The 16,909-nt window shown below is 44.9% G+C and overlaps 1 protein-coding gene across 1 annotated transcript in view; it reads left to right on the top strand.

Annotated features, from left to right (window-relative positions):
* The window catches only part of dvl2 (dishevelled segment polarity protein 2), a 96,464-nt gene that overhangs the window by 61,527 nt on the left and 18,028 nt on the right, over positions 1-16,909 (top strand). Inside the window, exons 3-8 of the mRNA XM_059975333.1 lie at positions 2,200-2,321; positions 4,862-4,968; positions 6,343-6,472; positions 12,231-12,321; positions 13,221-13,290; positions 15,367-15,506. Coding sequence (XP_059831316.1) covers positions 2,200-2,321; positions 4,862-4,968; positions 6,343-6,472; positions 12,231-12,321; positions 13,221-13,290; positions 15,367-15,506 — 660 coding nt within the window. The remainder of the gene's footprint in view (positions 1-2,199; positions 2,322-4,861; positions 4,969-6,342; positions 6,473-12,230; positions 12,322-13,220; positions 13,291-15,366; positions 15,507-16,909) is intronic.

Below are 16,909 nucleotides of genomic sequence, written 5' to 3'. Positions count from 1 at the left end.
ATTGAATACAAGAACAAGGATGTCCTTTTGCATTTGTACAGGGCCCTGGTGAGACCACACCTGGAATATTGTGTACAGTTTTGGTCTCCAGGTTTAAGGAAGGACATTCTGGCAATTGAGGAAGTGCAGCGTAGATTCACTAGGTTGATTCCTGGGATGGCAGGGCTGTCTTACGCAGAGAGATTGGAGAGATTGGGCTTGTACACGCTGGAATTGAGGAGATTGAGAGGGGATCTGATTGAAACGTTTAAGATAATTAAAGGATTTGATAGGATTGAGGCAGGAAATATGTTCCAGAGAGTCCAGTACCAGAGGGCATGGATTGAGAATAAGAGGTCGGTTATTTAAAACAGAGTTGAGGAAGAGCTTCTTCTCCCAGAGAGTTGTGGAGGTGTGGAATGCACTGCCTCGGAAGACGGTGGAGGCCAATTCTCTGGATGCTTTCAAGAAGGAGCTGGATAGATATCTGATGGATAGGGGAATCAAGGGATATGGGGACAAGGCAGGGACTGGGTATTGATAGTGAATGATCAGCCATGATCTCAGAATGGCGGTGCAGACTCGAGGGGCCGAATGGTCTACTTCTGTACCTATTGTCTATTGTCTATTACCTGAAGCTAGTGGGTGCCATGGTGCAATAGAGGAGGCAGATCCAGGATATTGACATAGCTGGAGTTGAGTAAGGTTGTGTTGACTGGCGTTCAGGAGCATGAGAGGGATTTAGACCTTGTATATAAAACTTGAGATGCATGGGGCCAACAGAATAACCAGACAAAGATTTAAAGTGGTAGTTTTGTGGGGATTTGAGGAATTTTTTTCACCCAAACAGTGGACCTCACAGCTTGAAATTTTTTTAGGGTCAGGGTTCACTGAACACTTTCAAAAAAAATAGTTGGGCAAGAACTGAAAGGACTGAACTATAACCTGCCGGAACTTGGATCAAGAACAGGGAAATGGGATTTGGCTGCTGGACTAAATGGGCTGAATGGCCTCAATAACCTTCCATGATATATGACCACATGACATGGGAGCATTATTAGTGCATTTAGCCCATCAAGTCTGCTGTGTCATTCAGTCATGGCTAATATATTTTCCTTTTTAGCCCCATTCTCCTATCTTCTCCCCACAATCTTTGACACTCTTACTAAACAAGAACCTATCAATCTCACCTTTAAATATACCCAATTACTTGGCTTCTACTGCCATCCACAACAATGAATTCCACAGATTCTCCACCCTCTGGCTAAAGAAATTCTGCATCATTTCTGTTTAATGTCCAGGGACTGGAGGTGGTTGCTGGATAACAATTGAATTTGTTGACTTTTCTGTCTCCTTTCCTTGTTGAGAAATGAGAAGAATTGTATTGGCAGGAATCAAGTAACCATACACAGCCTTCATGGCGAGGTAGCTTAGTGATTAACAACGCTGTCCAGCGCTAGCGATCAGATGACCAACTACCCCACTGCTATCTGTAAGGAGTTTGTATGTTCTCCCTATGAATGCAGGGGTTTCCTCTGCATGTTCTGGTTTCCTCCTACAACCCAAACGCCTACAGGTTAGGCTTACTAAGTTGTGGGCATGTTGTGTTGGTGTATGTGTGAACTGCCATAGGTGCATTTTCAGACTGTGGTTGTTGAAGCATAAATGTATGCTTTGATGTACATGTGGTAGGTAAAGCTGATAAAGCATGACAGTACAGTACAGTGCAGGCCCTTTGGCCCATGATGTTGTGCTGACCTTTATTTACATTGTGATCACTCTAACCCCTCCCTCTCATCTTTATCGTATTTCTGGATTGTTATTGTGCTTGTTTACTTAATGCAACCAAAAAACTGCTAACTAATCTTAATTCCTGTGAAAAAACAAGAGAAAGTCTGCAAATGCTGCAAGTCTGAGCAACACACACAAAATGCTAATGAAGCTCAGCAGGCCAGGCAGCATCTATGGACAAGAGGATGGTTGATGTTTTGGGCTGAGCCCCTTCAGCAGGACAGGAATAAAAAGAACTTTTTTTTTTCCAGTCCTGATGGGTCTTAGTCCAAAACTGTACTGTACTATTTTCCATTGATGCTACCTGCCCTGCTGAGTCTCACCAGCATTTAGTGCTTTGCTTTAATTCATGTGTAGTTTGCATATGAACAGATCTATTACTGTCATGCCTGTGGCCCTTGTTCATAATTTATCCTTTATTTCTCACAGCTGGTGTCTGCTGAAGGGTCACAGCCAGAACCTGTTCCACACCCAGTTGCCAGTGTGCCCGAAGTGCCCCCTCCCATCGAGCGGACAGGCGGAATCGGAGATTCAAGGCCTCCATCTTTCCAGTCAGTGAAATTGTTAACTTATTAAACAAGGCGCTGCAATAGCTCTTCCATGCATTATGTATTGTTCAGCACTGAAAAGGAGCTGTGCCACCCACAAAATGATGGAGGAACTCAGCAGATCAAGAAGCATCAATGCAAAGAAACAAACAGTCGACATTTTGAGGCGAGATTGTTCATCATGTCCTGATGAAGGGTCTCAGCATTTGTATTCTCCTCCATAGGACTAACTATGTGCACAAACAAAATGCTGGAGGAACTCTGCAGGTCTGGCAGCGTGTATGGAGAGGAACAAATGGTCATTGTTTCAGCCAAGACCCGACAAGTTCCATCAGTATTTTGTTTGTTGTTCTGGATTTCCAGATCTGCAGAAATCTCTCATGTAACTGTGGCTACACAGTGGCCTGTAGGTTTCAGAAAGCTTGGATACAGATCTCTAATTCCTCTGCAATTGTTCTCTGGATCTTCAGTTTAACGTGATGGGGCTTGTTCTCTCTTCGTTACAATTGCAAATAACCCTGATGAGATGATAGACTTAACTAGCTTGGGTTTTGTGTGGCAGAGTATTTTGTAAGAATGGAGTGAAGGACCTACTGGGGTCAGTTTGAGCTTTCCTACCCATCGTGCCCTGTGTAGCAGGGTTGCAGATAAAGTTACTCGCCATAGGAATCTGGGAGCTTCTGAACCTGCTGGTTTGTGTCTGAGTAAAAGCATGACCGTAGCACAACCATGTTCCAAAGGAGCCATCATACGGTGTTTTAATACCAGAGTAAATGCTTAGTGTCTTCTACTGGTTTATTATCACTGTCTTATGTAACCCCAAGGTTCGGTGGGCTGCTTAGTCCTGGGAAAGACACTCTCCAGACCGCCAAACTTGGGAAATCTCGTTTGTGTGGATGCTGTGTGATATTTTCCTCTGTTGCAAATCAGTACCACGAAATAACAAACAGTACACCATATGCAATTAAACAATTTAGCTTTATAGTTCTTAATTTGACTAGGTTAGTAAAGAAAACAAAAAGAAACAGTCTAATGTGTACATTGGAGGTCATGACTTTCCCGTCTGTTTATTCTCCATTGATTTCCCCCGGGCATCTTCAACTCCCGCTCCATTCCATGTCCACTCAGTCCTGCGGTCTGCGACCTCTCCATTCCATCCTCTTCTCTCTCCATCTTCCACCAAACAAAAACCCCTAAATACCTTCTCTCAGACACACAAGGAAGAAACAACACGCCTGTCATTGGATGGCACACGTTCCAAAGCCCCCGTTATCTCTTGTCATAACCCAAACATTGCAGCTACAGGGAAACCATTACATTAAGAGTGAAACCTTACAGAGAAACCATTACATTAGCAGAGAAACCTTGCAGAGCATTACTCTGGAATTTGTTGTTTTGTGGCAACCATTACATTAGCAGAGAAACCTTGCAGAGCATTACTCTGGAATTTGTTGTTTTGTGGCAACAGGCAAAAAATTAATGTAAATTACTAAACAAATCTTGCCAAACATAAGGTAGTATTCATGGATCATTAGTCCATTCAAAAAATCTGATGGTGGAGGGGAAGGAGCTGTTCCTGAATTGTTGAGCTTGGGTCTTCTGGGTCCTATACCACCTCCTTAATGAGAGTAACAAGAAGAGAGCATGTCCTGGATGCTGAGGCACTTGCTGATGGTTGCCACCTTTTGAGGCACTGCTGCTCAGTGGTGGGGAGGGTTGTGCTCAAGATGGAGCTGGCTGAGTCTACAACCCTCTGCAGCCTCTTGCGATCCTGTGCACTGGAGTCTCCAACCAGGCATTGATGTCATCAGTTAAAATAATCGGACTGCTCTCCGTGGTACATCTGTAGAAATTTGCTAGGATCTTTGGTGACATACCAAATTTCCTCAAACTCCTAATGAAATATCACTGTTGGTATGCCCTCGTCATAATTTCATCAATGCCAGCATCGATCCTCTGACTTCTCCCCTTCCTTTCTAGTCCTGAAAACGTCAACTGTTGACTGTTTTCCATAGATGCTGCCTGGCCTTCTGAGTTCCTCCAGCATTTGTGTGTGTTGCTTTAGATCCTCTGAGACGCTTATACACAGCAATTTATTCAGCGTTTCTGCTGCTGACATCTCTGAGGACTGGTGTGTGTTCTCCCAACTTCCCCTTCCTGAAGTCTACAATCAGTTTCTTGCTGACACTGAGTGCAGAGTTGTTACTGTAACACTACTCAACTGAGTGATCTACCTCACTCTTGTACACCACCGTGTTACCATCTGAGATTTCACCAACATTGGTGGCATCTGCAAATGTTTTGAAGTGGTTTAAATGATACATCTTTAAAATGATGTAGATCAAAGCAGTCATTGCAAAAGTGCATATTAAAATAGTTTGGATGTTGTAGATTGCTATGGATCTGTAGCTAAATACAGAAATGGTTAGCAAAAATCAGCATTGAATATTAGACAAAGGGTTTTGTTTAGACTTCCCATCCTTTAGCTATGCTTTGCTTTGCATTTCCCACATGGTTTCTGGATGCTTTTCCTGCTCTTTCAGTGCGAATGTCACTGGGAGTCGGGAAAATCTGGACAATGAGACGGAGACGGAGTCTGTGGTCCTGTCGCGGAGAGAGAAACCCCGGCGCAGAGAGAGTATGGAACATGGTAAGAGCAGAACGTCGGGCCTTGGGAAATTCTGTGACCAAAGTTACTATTGGATTAGGATGTATAGTCATTATTCTCCTATGCTTGTTCTATAGGTGTTCAGTAAATTTTTTAGTATAACTGGGTCTGCATTTTTCTACTGTTATGTAACCAGCAGCTATAAATATGATATTGAATTGGGATTTTATAAATAAACAACAAAATTTATTAACCTCTACTCAAAAACATTGAAAAGTAAACAAACGACTAATGTAAACGGAAGTTAACAGTGTTATGCATCTAGAGTTATCAAACAGTTGAACTTAGAGATAATTCTTAACAGAGCTTATTCAAGCACACTCTTAAAGAGGTAGTTTAAGAAGTCCAAGTGATTTATGAAATAAGTGAGAGGAGAGACTTCCCAAACCAGTGATGAGCCGAGCCTTGAAGAAAAGATGAAACTGCTCGACTCAGAACTCAGCCAATAAATGCCTTTTCTGAAGATCCCGAAGAATAAGATTTCTCAGAGTAACTGACTACATACTTGAGACCTTGCAGGAGTTAACCAAAAGTGCATGCCACACTTCACGTCAATTACTTCGATACACACAGAACGCTGTTGATTTCTACCCAATTCTTTGGGTTTGCATGAAGCTGGTATTTCTTCACTCTCTCTCCTTCTATGATTATGTAACCACCGACTGTGACTCCCAACAAAACAACTACGCAACAAATTATTGTCTCCAATTTTATACCAGCGGGACATGCCATCACATGACACTACAGCACCCCCACTATCAGAAGAGAATTACATCATACCAATATCACAAGACAATTACATCATGCTCACGAGAAACTCACAGGACAGTTAACACTAGAAGCTCCTCAGTTTTTTGCAGCAGCTGTCACACTACTTGAATCTGTCTATTTTATAGGCTCATGCTAATCACTAGAATATTGTTTCTAGTTTGAGAATGAGACAACCATGACTATCTCTGGTTGTTCATTCATGTAACACTAATAAAACAGCTGTAACATGTTTTATGCCTCATTCTTGACTTCTGAAAAGCCTCAGATCAATATCACCAGGTTCAATGGTTACTGTTGAAGAGTCTGCAGTACCAGAAATAATTTGTGTCTAAACTATAAGCTTGGTGTATTTGTCAAGTGCCTGATAGCTCTTTTTGTTTTGGAAGCACCTTAACATTAATGGCAAAGTCTTTGGTCACTGCACTGTGTACTGTGCCTTAGTCTTAAAGCTTCAAGTAAAAATCTCATCATGAATAATGGAAGATATTTTTCTTGTATTTGTAATTTGGAAACAAATCAATGTGCTTTTGATCACTTTTACCGTGTCTGTGTTGCAACTGAGGAATGTCTTCTGCTTCCTCTCAGGTCCCAGAGTTAATGGACACCCCAAGATGGAGCGGCATCTTGCAGGCTATGAGAGTTCATCCACACTCCTGAGCAGTGAGCTAGAAACGACCAGTTTCTGTGATTCTGATGAAGATGATGCAGCCAGCAGGTAGTCCTTTCTAGTGTTCTCTGAAGTCCCCTTGTAGAACTGCTCAGATCCTCATCAGACTGTAAGGTGCCCTGTTCTGAAAAATAGTCGTTCTCTCACCTTTGTGACTATTTGCTCAACTTTTCCCAGCTTGTTTCTATAAAGCTCTTCAAATCCTACGTTAACTACTACTGCTCTTCAGAACATAGAATAGTACAGCACAGTACAGGCCCTTCGGCCCACAGTGTTGTGCAGATCCTTAAACCCTGCCTCCCATAACCCCCCCACTTTAAATTCCTCCATATACCTGTCTAGTAGTCTCTTAAACTTCACTAGTGTATCTGGCTCCACCACTGACTCAGGCAGTGCATTCCACGCACCAACCACTCTCTGAGTGAAAAAACCTTCTAATATCCCCCTTGAACTTCCCTCCCCTTACCTTAAAGCCACGTCCTCTTGTATTGAGCAGTGGTGCCCTGGGGAAGAGGTGCTGGCTGACAACTCTATCTATTCCTCTTAATATCTTGTATACCTCTATCATTGTGTCCTCTCATCTTCCACCTCTTCAAAGAGTAAAGCCCTAGCTCCCTTAATCTCTGATCATAATGCATATTCTCTAAACCAAGCAGCATCCTGGTAAATCTCCTCTGTACCCTTCCCAACGTTTCCACATTCTTCCTATAGTGAGACGACCAGAAATGGACACAGTACTCCAAGTGTGGCCTAACCAGAGTTTTATAGAGCTGCATCATGACATCGCAACTCTTAACCTCTATCCTTCGACTTATGAAAACTAACACCCCATAACCTTAACTACCCTATCTACCTGTGAGACAGCTTTCAGGGATCTGTGGACAGGTACCCCCAGATCCCTCTGCTCCTCCACACTACCAAGTATCCTGCCATTTACTTTGTAATCTGCCTTGGAGTTTGTCCTTCCAAAGTGTACCACCTCACACGTCTCTGGGTTGAACTCCATCTGCCACTTCTCAGCCCACTTCTGCATCCTATCAATGTCTCTCTGCAATTTTCAACAACTATCTACAACACCACCAACCTTTGTGTCGTCTGCAAACTTGCCAACCCACCCTTCTACCCCCATATCCAGGTCGTTAATAAAAATCACAAAAAGTAGAGGTCCCAGAACAGATCCTTGTGGGACACCACTAGTCACAACCCTCCAATCTGAATGTACTCCCTCCACCACGACCCTCTGCAGGCAAGCCAATTCTGAATCCAGCTGGCCAAACTTCCCTGGATCCCATGCCTTCTGACTTTCTGAATAAGCATACCATGTGGAACCTTTTCAAATGCCTTACTAAAATCCATGTAGATCACATCCAATGTACTATCCTCATCTATATGCTTGGTCACCACCTCAAAGACTGTTAACGGGTTTGTTAGACACGATCTGCCCTTCACAAAGCCACGCTGACAATCCCTGATCTGACCATGATCCTCTGAATGCCCATAGATCCTATTTCTAAGAATCTGTCCCAACAGCTTTCCCACCACAGACGTAAGGCTTACTGGTCTGCAATTACCTGGACTATCCCGACTACCATTTTTGAACAAGGGGGCAATATTCGCCTTCCTCCAATCCTCCGGTACCATTCCTGTAACAACAAGCACATAAAGATCCTAGCCAGAGGCTCAGCAATCTCTTCCCTCACCTCGCGGAGCAGCCTGGGGAATATTCTGTCAGACCCCGGGGACTTATCTGTCTTAATGTATTTTAACAACTCCAACCCTTCTCCCTTAATATCAACATGCTCCAGAACATCAACCTCACTCATATTGTCCTCGCCATCATCAAGTTCCCTCTCATTGGTGAACACTGAAGAGGACCTTGCTCACTTCCACAGCCTCCAGGCACATCTTCCCACCTTTATCTCTAATCGGTCCTACCTTCACTCCTGTCATCCTTTTGTTCTTCACATAATTGAAGAATGCCTTGGGGTTTTCCTTTACCCTACTCGCCAAGGCCTTCTTATGCCCCCTTCTTGCTCTCCTCAGCCCCTAAAAATGAGCAGCCACACTTTCTGCCACCTGAACTCAGTTGTTCCAGTATCAGAAGGTAACTAGTTTCCTTTACTTGTCCTTAATGATCAGTGACTCAGCATTGGCCTGACATGTCTCATCTCTTCTTTCTCCCCTAAATTTTGATAATATGAGAGTCCAGGGTTAAGGACTTGAGGCCTGGAGGCAGCCTGTCATGAGGTTAGAGGCCTGTTTGTGTGTGTGTGTGTGTCAAGGAGGTTGGGGGAGGGAAGGGGCTTATTTGTCTATTGTCTTGTTTTAATTTGTTGTTGCTTCTTGTATCCTCTGCTGAACATTGTGAGCATCGTATTTTGGCGCCAGCTCCCAGCACATCCTTGAGTTTGTTGGTTGTTAACACAAGCGATACATTTCACAGTGTTTCGATACGGAGACAATAAACTGAATCTGAATATCTTAAACTTTGATCCATTCCCTCAGTAACCCCTGATCTCACTGCCAGTCTGAGTGTTTTTATGACTTATAAGCATGAAAAATTGTAGGCCTGCTGTAGTCTTCAATAAGATCATGGCTGATGTTGGTAAAAGGCCTTAGTAAAAGGCAAGATCGACCCCAGATCAATTAGTTACACACATGTGCACCAGGCAGAAAAGATCGGAAGTAAAACCCCGCAACCCAGAAGTATAAATAATGTATAAACACCAGGGGTACTCACCCCTTTTTTTGCACCGCGGACCGGTTTAATATTGACAATATTCTTGCGGACTGGCCAACAGAGGGGGAGGAGTTGTGTGTTAAACACGACGGGAATATAACGATACTTGAAGCAGGTTCCTTATGTCCAGTCTATTCCGCAATTTAGTTTTCGCGGCTCTCGGCACTTAGCTTCTGTCCCACGCTGCTCAAATTTTTTCTGCTGAGAAAATACAACGGGTTTGCCTTTAAGTGTTGGGTGCTTGGACTCAGGGTGCCGAAGCAGGTTTGAGTGCTTCATTACCTCATTAGACAGCTTCCGGGCCCGACTTCCAGCTACTCACCCACCTGCCCGCTGCCAGACGCCTTGGCCAGGTGCGGTTGCTTGTGGGTTGGGTGAGAGGACAAGATCAGGGAGAGAGGGCTCCGTGCCGGGGCCGCAGCAGTTGCAGTCCGGAGAGAGCGACTGACTGAGCGAGGAGTGCGACAGGACGCGCGCCCACCTCCCTTGTAGGATCTATCGGCTGACAAAAGTTTGTTTCAGTAGATCGCAGCAAGGAAGCTGCTCTGATACTTATGAAGCATTGAGCCCGAATTAGGTTGTCCGCGAATATTTTAGCACTGGATTCCCCACGAACATTCAGTTTGTTAAATAGGTTTGGAGATGGCGCCCATCTCACCGCGCTCCAGGTCGGTAGCAATGGCACTTCCCGCCGGCTGCGCAAGGCCGACCAGTGATCCCTGGCACGAGGGTATCATTGCATTTAGGCGACTGATGACCTCGCGTGGGTTCAAGTTCAGCAGTGGGCATGACAGGGAATGAGGAAAGGTGCAGCTGACTCATATCGTTTCCTTGCGACCCAGTGATTGGGGACCACTGAAGTACACTGTGTAGTGCGGAGGAACTACACACATGCGCACTGGGCAGAAAGAATGGAACTAAAACCCTGCAACCTGGAAACAATCTCTCAACAGTATTTATGTATTTATTTTTCTTTTTTTTGGGATCTACTGGGAAAGTCTCAAAGATCGACTAGTCAATCGTGATTGACGGGTTGGCGACCACTAATGTAGGCTATCAAGGTGTTTCCAAGTTCTTGACAAATTTTTCTATTTAAGTGGTTTGCAATTACCTCCTTCTGCACAGTGTCTTCACAAGACAGGCAGAGAAATTGCTTGGCATCAGTGATCACATAACCAGGACTTGTGATGTACACCAGCTGCTCATATGACCATCCACCACCTTTTCACATGGCTTCGTGTGACCCTGATCGGGGTGGGGGGGGGGGTGTAGGTAGAGGGGCTAAGCACCTTTCCCAAGGGTGACTCCATGCTTATGGAGTCATAAGCACAGAAGTCAGCCCTTAACCCAACAGTCCATGCCAGCCAAGCAAGTCTTATTTGGCTGATATCCCTCTAATCCTTTCCTAACCATATACCTGTCCAAGTGCCCTTTAAAATGTTGCTGTTGTGCCTACCTGAACCACTTTTTCTTCCAGCTCATTCCAAACACATGCGATGCAGGTTCTTGACCTGTCATGCTGCCTGACCCACTGAGTGCTATTTTTTTTGGTTGCTCTGGATTCCAGCATCTGCAGTCTGATTTGCCCTTTGGGTTGTTATTCAATTTCTCCTCTCTCACCTCAAAACTCTGCTCTCTAGTTCTTGATTTACCAAACCTGGAAAAAGGTTGTAGTGTTATAAAACAGAACAATACAGCACAATTCAGTCCCTTTGGCCCAAAATGTGGTGTTAACCTTTTAACTTTCTCCAAGATCAATCTAACCCTTCCTTTCCATGTGGCCCTCCATTTTTCTTACATTTGTGTACCTATCTAAGATTCTCTTAAACGTCCCAAATATGCCTGCCCCTACAATCACCCTTGTACCTCCCTCCAATCACATTAAAATTATCCCCCCTGATATTATCCATTTCCACTGTGAGGAAAAGTCTAGTTGCCCACTGTATCTATGCCCCTCTTATCATTACGTAAACCTCTATAAAGTCACCGCTCATCCTCCTTGGCTGCGAGGTGAAAAGCTCAGGCTCTGTGTGGAGCTGGCTGCCTTTTCTGTCACCACTGCTCATTTCCTCACAGTTAATGTGAAACCATGCTCAGGTGAAATCAGCTTTACTTGTCCACTTAAGTGGTCAATGGCCCTTTTTGATTGTTCCTTCTGAAGGTTGTGAGCTTGTTGGGCCAAACTGCCTGCCTTCCCTCACTGTACCTCAATCTAACCAAAACTGGATTTGTTAAGCACAGGAGATTCTGCAGATTCCAGAAATCTAGAGTAAGCTAGAAGAACTTAGCAGCATCTTTGGAGGGGAATAAATAGTTAATGTTTTGGGTTGAGACCCTTCATCAGGATTGGAAAGAAAGGGATAGAAGACAGAATGAAAAGTTGGGTGGAGAGGAAGAAATACAAGCTGGCAGGTGATTGGTAAGATGGAAGATTTGTGGTTGGGGAAAGGGGATGATGTGAGAAGCTGGGAGGGAATAGGTCAAAGAGGTGAAGGGCTTAAGAAGGAATCTAATGGGAGATGACTGACGGACATGGAAGGAGGAGGGAGATGATGGGCAGGTGAGGAGAAGAGAAAGGGTGAGAGGGGCACCAGAATGGGGAAAGGTAAAAAGGATCGTGAACATCAATTTCTTTAACTTCTGGTAATTTCTTCTCTCCACCACCCTTCTCCGTTGTCCATTCTGGCCCTAATCTTTTTCGAGATTGAACTCCATCTGCCATTTATCAGCCCAACTCTGCATCCTGCCAATGTCCTGTTCTAACCTATGACGACCTCCTACACTGTCAACACCAGCTACTTTCCTTTCATCTATTCTGGAAGGGAAGAGATGTGTAAAGGATCTGTGTAAAATGAGCTGATGGTGTAACCAGGAGATGAACAAGAGAAGGAAAAGCACAATGTGGAACATGGAGTAAATGTGAGAATTACTCTATCAGCACCTAGTGTTTGGGAAGTTTACAGGGAGAAGGAGAGAAACAGTGGAATATCTCCCAGAAAGACAAAAGCAATCTTGCAGTGTGGGTGATGTGGATTTCCTTGACTTTGTTTGATTTTCTCTCCCTAGGTTCAGCAGCTCCACAGAGCAAAGCAATGCATCCCGCATCCTGAAACGTCATCGGCGCAGGCGGAAGCAGCGACCAGCACGTCTTGAGCGTGTAAGAGATCCACGCAATTTTCTTTGTGAATCAAAAGTAGAAATGATGATGATTGTTCCAGCCCTATGACCTTGATCTTCCTTAGACACCCTTAGCTCCAAACCATTGTCCCCTGTCCCCTATCCCATCCTTCCTAAATCACAGCCAGTTCAGTGACTTGAAATTTTGCCATCGCATGTGTAATCAGTTAGTGCAGAAGATCATTGCTGTGGATGTAGTTTCCTTCATGTTACCTTCATGCAATAGCCCCATTCAGGTGCTGTGCTCCTGGAGTATTCAGATTGAGCCTTTTAATATTTATCTCTAAATCTTTTGCAAGCTGTGTTCTAAACTGTAAATTGTGCTCTTTTTTCTCCCCTGAGTTTTAATCAATTCTATTAATTTGTCTTCCTCTGGCAAACCTTCCTTTAAATGCTAAAATACCTTCTTTCTCTGAAAGCCCAGAAGGTTCTACAAAAAAACTCAAAATTAGACAGTCAGTTAGTAGTTAACATTGTGCTAAATAGCACCAGCACTCGTGATCAGGGTTCAATTCCCACGGCAGCCTGTAAAAAGTTAGTACGTTCTCCTCATGATCGCATGGGTTTAGCACAGTGACACTTGCAGACTGTTCCCAGCACAATCTTGGACTGTGGTGGTTGATGAAAATGACACATCTCACTGTATGTTTCAATGTACAGGTGACAAAGGTAATCTTAATATTTCTGGATATAAAATAAAATCTTATTATAAAAATGTAAAATTCTGAATATAAAAGCTAACAAAAAATAAACTTGCCCTCTCTTGGTTTGTCCTGCTTCTCCCTGCCCAGTTGTTATGGTTTGACTCAAAAGTAGTTTCACACTCTGTAGATTTTATACTTCACCTAATGTTGTTCCTCTGGTTATAACCCTTCACAGGCATCCTCGTTCAGCAGCGTCACTGACTCAACAATGTCCCTGAACATCATCACAGTCACACTAAACATGGGTAAGTGGGTCACCTTTAGGTAGACACATGTACAGTCGGCCCTCCTTATCCGTGAGTTCCGCATGCACAAATTCAACCAACCAAGAATTGAGAAAACCCAGAAGTGCTCTTCCAACACTTGTTCGAGCATGTACAGACTTTTTTTCTTGTCATTATTCCCTAAGCAATGTAGTATAGCAGCTATTTAGATAGCATTTACATTGTATTAGGTATTATAAGTAATATAGAGATGATTTAAAGTATGCGGGAGGATGTGCATAGGTTACTGTGGATCGGGATCGAAAGAAACTGGAACTTCTCTTACTAAGGAAGTCGGAACAGCTACATCCAGTATTATTTAGCGTCAGTTAATCAAACGTTTGTCTTAGTATATAGTATATATTTTACCTTTCTATGCATATAAAACACTTAAGAAACATATGTATTTCAATAATTAAACCACTGCGTTGCATAGTAATACTTGTAGCGTTCATCAGGGCACAGCCTTTCTCATTTTAACCTTTAAAGTTGTTCTGATCATTGACCAACTGTAGCCTGACACTTTTCCAATGACCAATGGCTTTTTCACCTTTTTCCGATCGCTTAACTATTTCCACTTAATTTTCGTGAACAGAAACACTGCGGATTCAGGGTTCCGCTGGGTCCTAAAGACCACTGCACTGAGACAGGTTAAATAAGGGATTGAGCATTTGTGCTTTTTGGTGTCCGCGAGGGGTCCCGGAACCCATCTCTCGTGGATAAGGATATGAGGGGGATGAGGGTTTGAAATGATCTACAGGCACTTGTAATCTTAAGTCAGCTCCATCATGGTCACTAGCCTCAGTAGTGTCCAGGATATCTTCTAGGAGTGATGCCTCAGAAAGGTGCATCCGGCATTATGGACACCCATCACCCAGGTCATGCCTTGTTCTCATTGCTAACATCAGGAAGGAAGTACATTAGCCTGAAGACACACATTCAATGATTTAGAAACACTTTCCTCAATGCCATTAGATATATATGTGGATCTGTGTGTGTGTACGTGCATGTACTTGTGCATGCGCAAACACACACAGTCACTCACATTTTTCCTTCTATTATTATGTATTGCATACTGGTGCAAAGACGAATTTCACAATGTATGCTGGTGATATTAAACTTGATTCTGAATGGAAGGACATGGATGATACAGAGGAGGAGGAGGGCACTTAGTGTAAATTTGCATCAAGATTGGCACATCAATGGGCTAAATAGTCTGCCCGGTGCTGTACTGTTCTACGTCAATGTGGGTAAATAGTCTGCCCGGTGCTGTACTGTTCTACGTCATTGTAGGTAAATAATCTGTCTGGTGCTGTACTGGGCACTGTACAATGTTGGCCAAGCGGCCTGCACAGTGCTATGTAAAACTGAAAGACTCGGGGGAGAAATTTAAAGATGAGAGGTAGGTTTCTTCCCAGGCAGTGGTGGTTATATGGAACGAGCTGCTAGAGGAGATGGCAGATACAGATACTATTACACCATTGAAGAGACATTTTGATAAGTAATAGAGTATGAAAGAAGGATACAGACTTAATATGGGACAGAGGGCTCATTACTGTACTGTATGTGACAAGACTGAGCAGATTCAGTTACTGTGCAGCTAAATTAGAGGTTACCTCACTGAAAAGTAAGATTCTGAGGTTTTTGTTGAGTGTGTTCCCACTGATGAAGTATTCCAGAACTAAAGGGGCATAGTCTCAAGGTATGGTATTGCCTGTTTATTATTGAAATTAATAGGAATTTTGTCCCTGTGGGTAGGGAGCCTTTGAAATTCCTGTACCTCAGAATAGAGGCTTTGTCTTTGAATATATTCAATGTGAAATATAAGGGCAGGTAGGAAGGTGGAGCTGAAGGACATAGATCAGCTATTGTACTGAATGGTGATCCCGCAAGGCTCCTCTGCCATTCCGTACAATGGCTGAGGAGGCTTGAAGAGTCATTCAGGCCTCTTCTATTTTTAGAAATTGTATAGATAATTAAGATTTCTCATTGCATGCTCAAGAGTGCCTTGATCATGAATAGAAGAGAAATAACCTTTCTATCTCTAACCATCTCCAGAGAAGTACAACTTCTTGGGCATCAGTATTGTCGGTCAGAGCAACGAGCGAGGCGACGGAGGGATTTACATTGGCTCAATAATGAAAGGAGGAGCAGTGGCAGCGGATGGGAGGATTGAACCCGGGGACATGCTGTTACAGGTAATTTGGGAATTTCACCAATGGAATCTAAAGACAGGCTCCCCTGAAGCTGAAGTGAAACTCACCATGTTTGATGAGCCAGTCTGTATGAGGAGATCGTAATTGAGAAATGTGGCAGTATTGTATGTGGCACCGGTGTGCTACGTGCAGCGCTGCAATAACGACACGGAGTCGGTGAGCTGCAGTTACAAAAGAGGTTTATTCAAACTTCGCGGCCTCGCTTTAAAGCCTTCCTGATCCCACCCTCCCCAGGTGGGAATGCTGTATTCGCAGTCCCGTCCCGCGCGCGGGCTTTTCCCCTTGCTAGTGAAGCAGGCTTGGCGCCCTCTTTGGGACCGGCCTCAATGCCGGTGCGCGCCGCTTTGTGAGCCCGGTTCGAGTGCGCTGGGAAGTGGGTCGCACATAACCACCCCCCCCCCCCCCCCCAGAGCCGGCGATATACCCCCCAATGTTCACAGTCTGGGTCAGACTCTGTTTGGGAGGTCTGCCTCGGCGCCGCGGTGCCAGAATCTCGACCGGCTATGCCAAGTCCACATGGGCTGGTTTGAGTTGGTCCACCATGAAAACCACCTCTTTCCCCCCCAATGTCCAGCACGAATGTGGACCCGTTGTTTCTGATCACCTTAAACGGCCCCTTGTAGGGCCGCTGTAGCAGTGGAGTGTAGATGTCGGCCTCGTCGTACAAAAACAAACTTACAGTTTTGCAGGTCTTTGGGTACGCAGGTCGGGTTCTGCCCATGCTGCGAAGTGGGTATGGGGGCCAGGTTACCGAGCCTGTCACGCAGTCTGCCCAGGACTGCTGTGGGTTCTTCCTCTTGCCCCCTTGGGGCTGGTATGAACTCTCCTGGGACAACCAGGGGTGCGCCGTATGCCAACTCAGCCGACGAGGCGTGCAGATCCTCTTTGGGCGCCGTGCGGATTCCGAGCAGGACCCAGGGGAGCTCGCTCGTCCACCCAGTTAGGCCCTTTGAGGCAGGCCATGAGAGCCGACTTCAGGTGATGGTGGAAACGCTCCACTAGTCCGTTCGACTGTGGGTGGTAGGCAGTTGTGTGGTGCAGCTGTGTCCCCAGAAGGCTGGCCATAGCTGACCACAGGCTGGAGGTGAACTGGGCGCCTCTGTCGGAGGTAATGTAGGTCGGTACACCAAAGCGAGATACCCAGGTAGCAATCAGTGCCCGGGCGCAAGATTCGGAGGTGGTGTCGGTGAGCGGGACCGCCTCTGGCCGTCTTTCTTGTGAACCGGTCCACGATAGTCAGGAGGTGCCGTGCTCCTCGCGACACCGGCACTCCACAATATCCACATGAATGTGGTCAAAACTCAGGCGGGTGGGGTGGAACTGCTGCGGCAGAGCTTTGGTGTGCCGCTGCACCTTGGCTGTTTGGCAGTGCATACACGTTCTGG

Source organism: Hypanus sabinus, chromosome 7 (genome assembly GCF_030144855.1).
Source record: "Hypanus sabinus isolate sHypSab1 chromosome 7, sHypSab1.hap1, whole genome shotgun sequence".
Taxonomy (NCBI): domain Eukaryota; kingdom Metazoa; phylum Chordata; class Chondrichthyes; order Myliobatiformes; family Dasyatidae; genus Hypanus; species Hypanus sabinus.
Note: the sequence above shows the minus strand (reverse complement) of the source record. Positions and strands in the feature narration are given on the sequence as shown.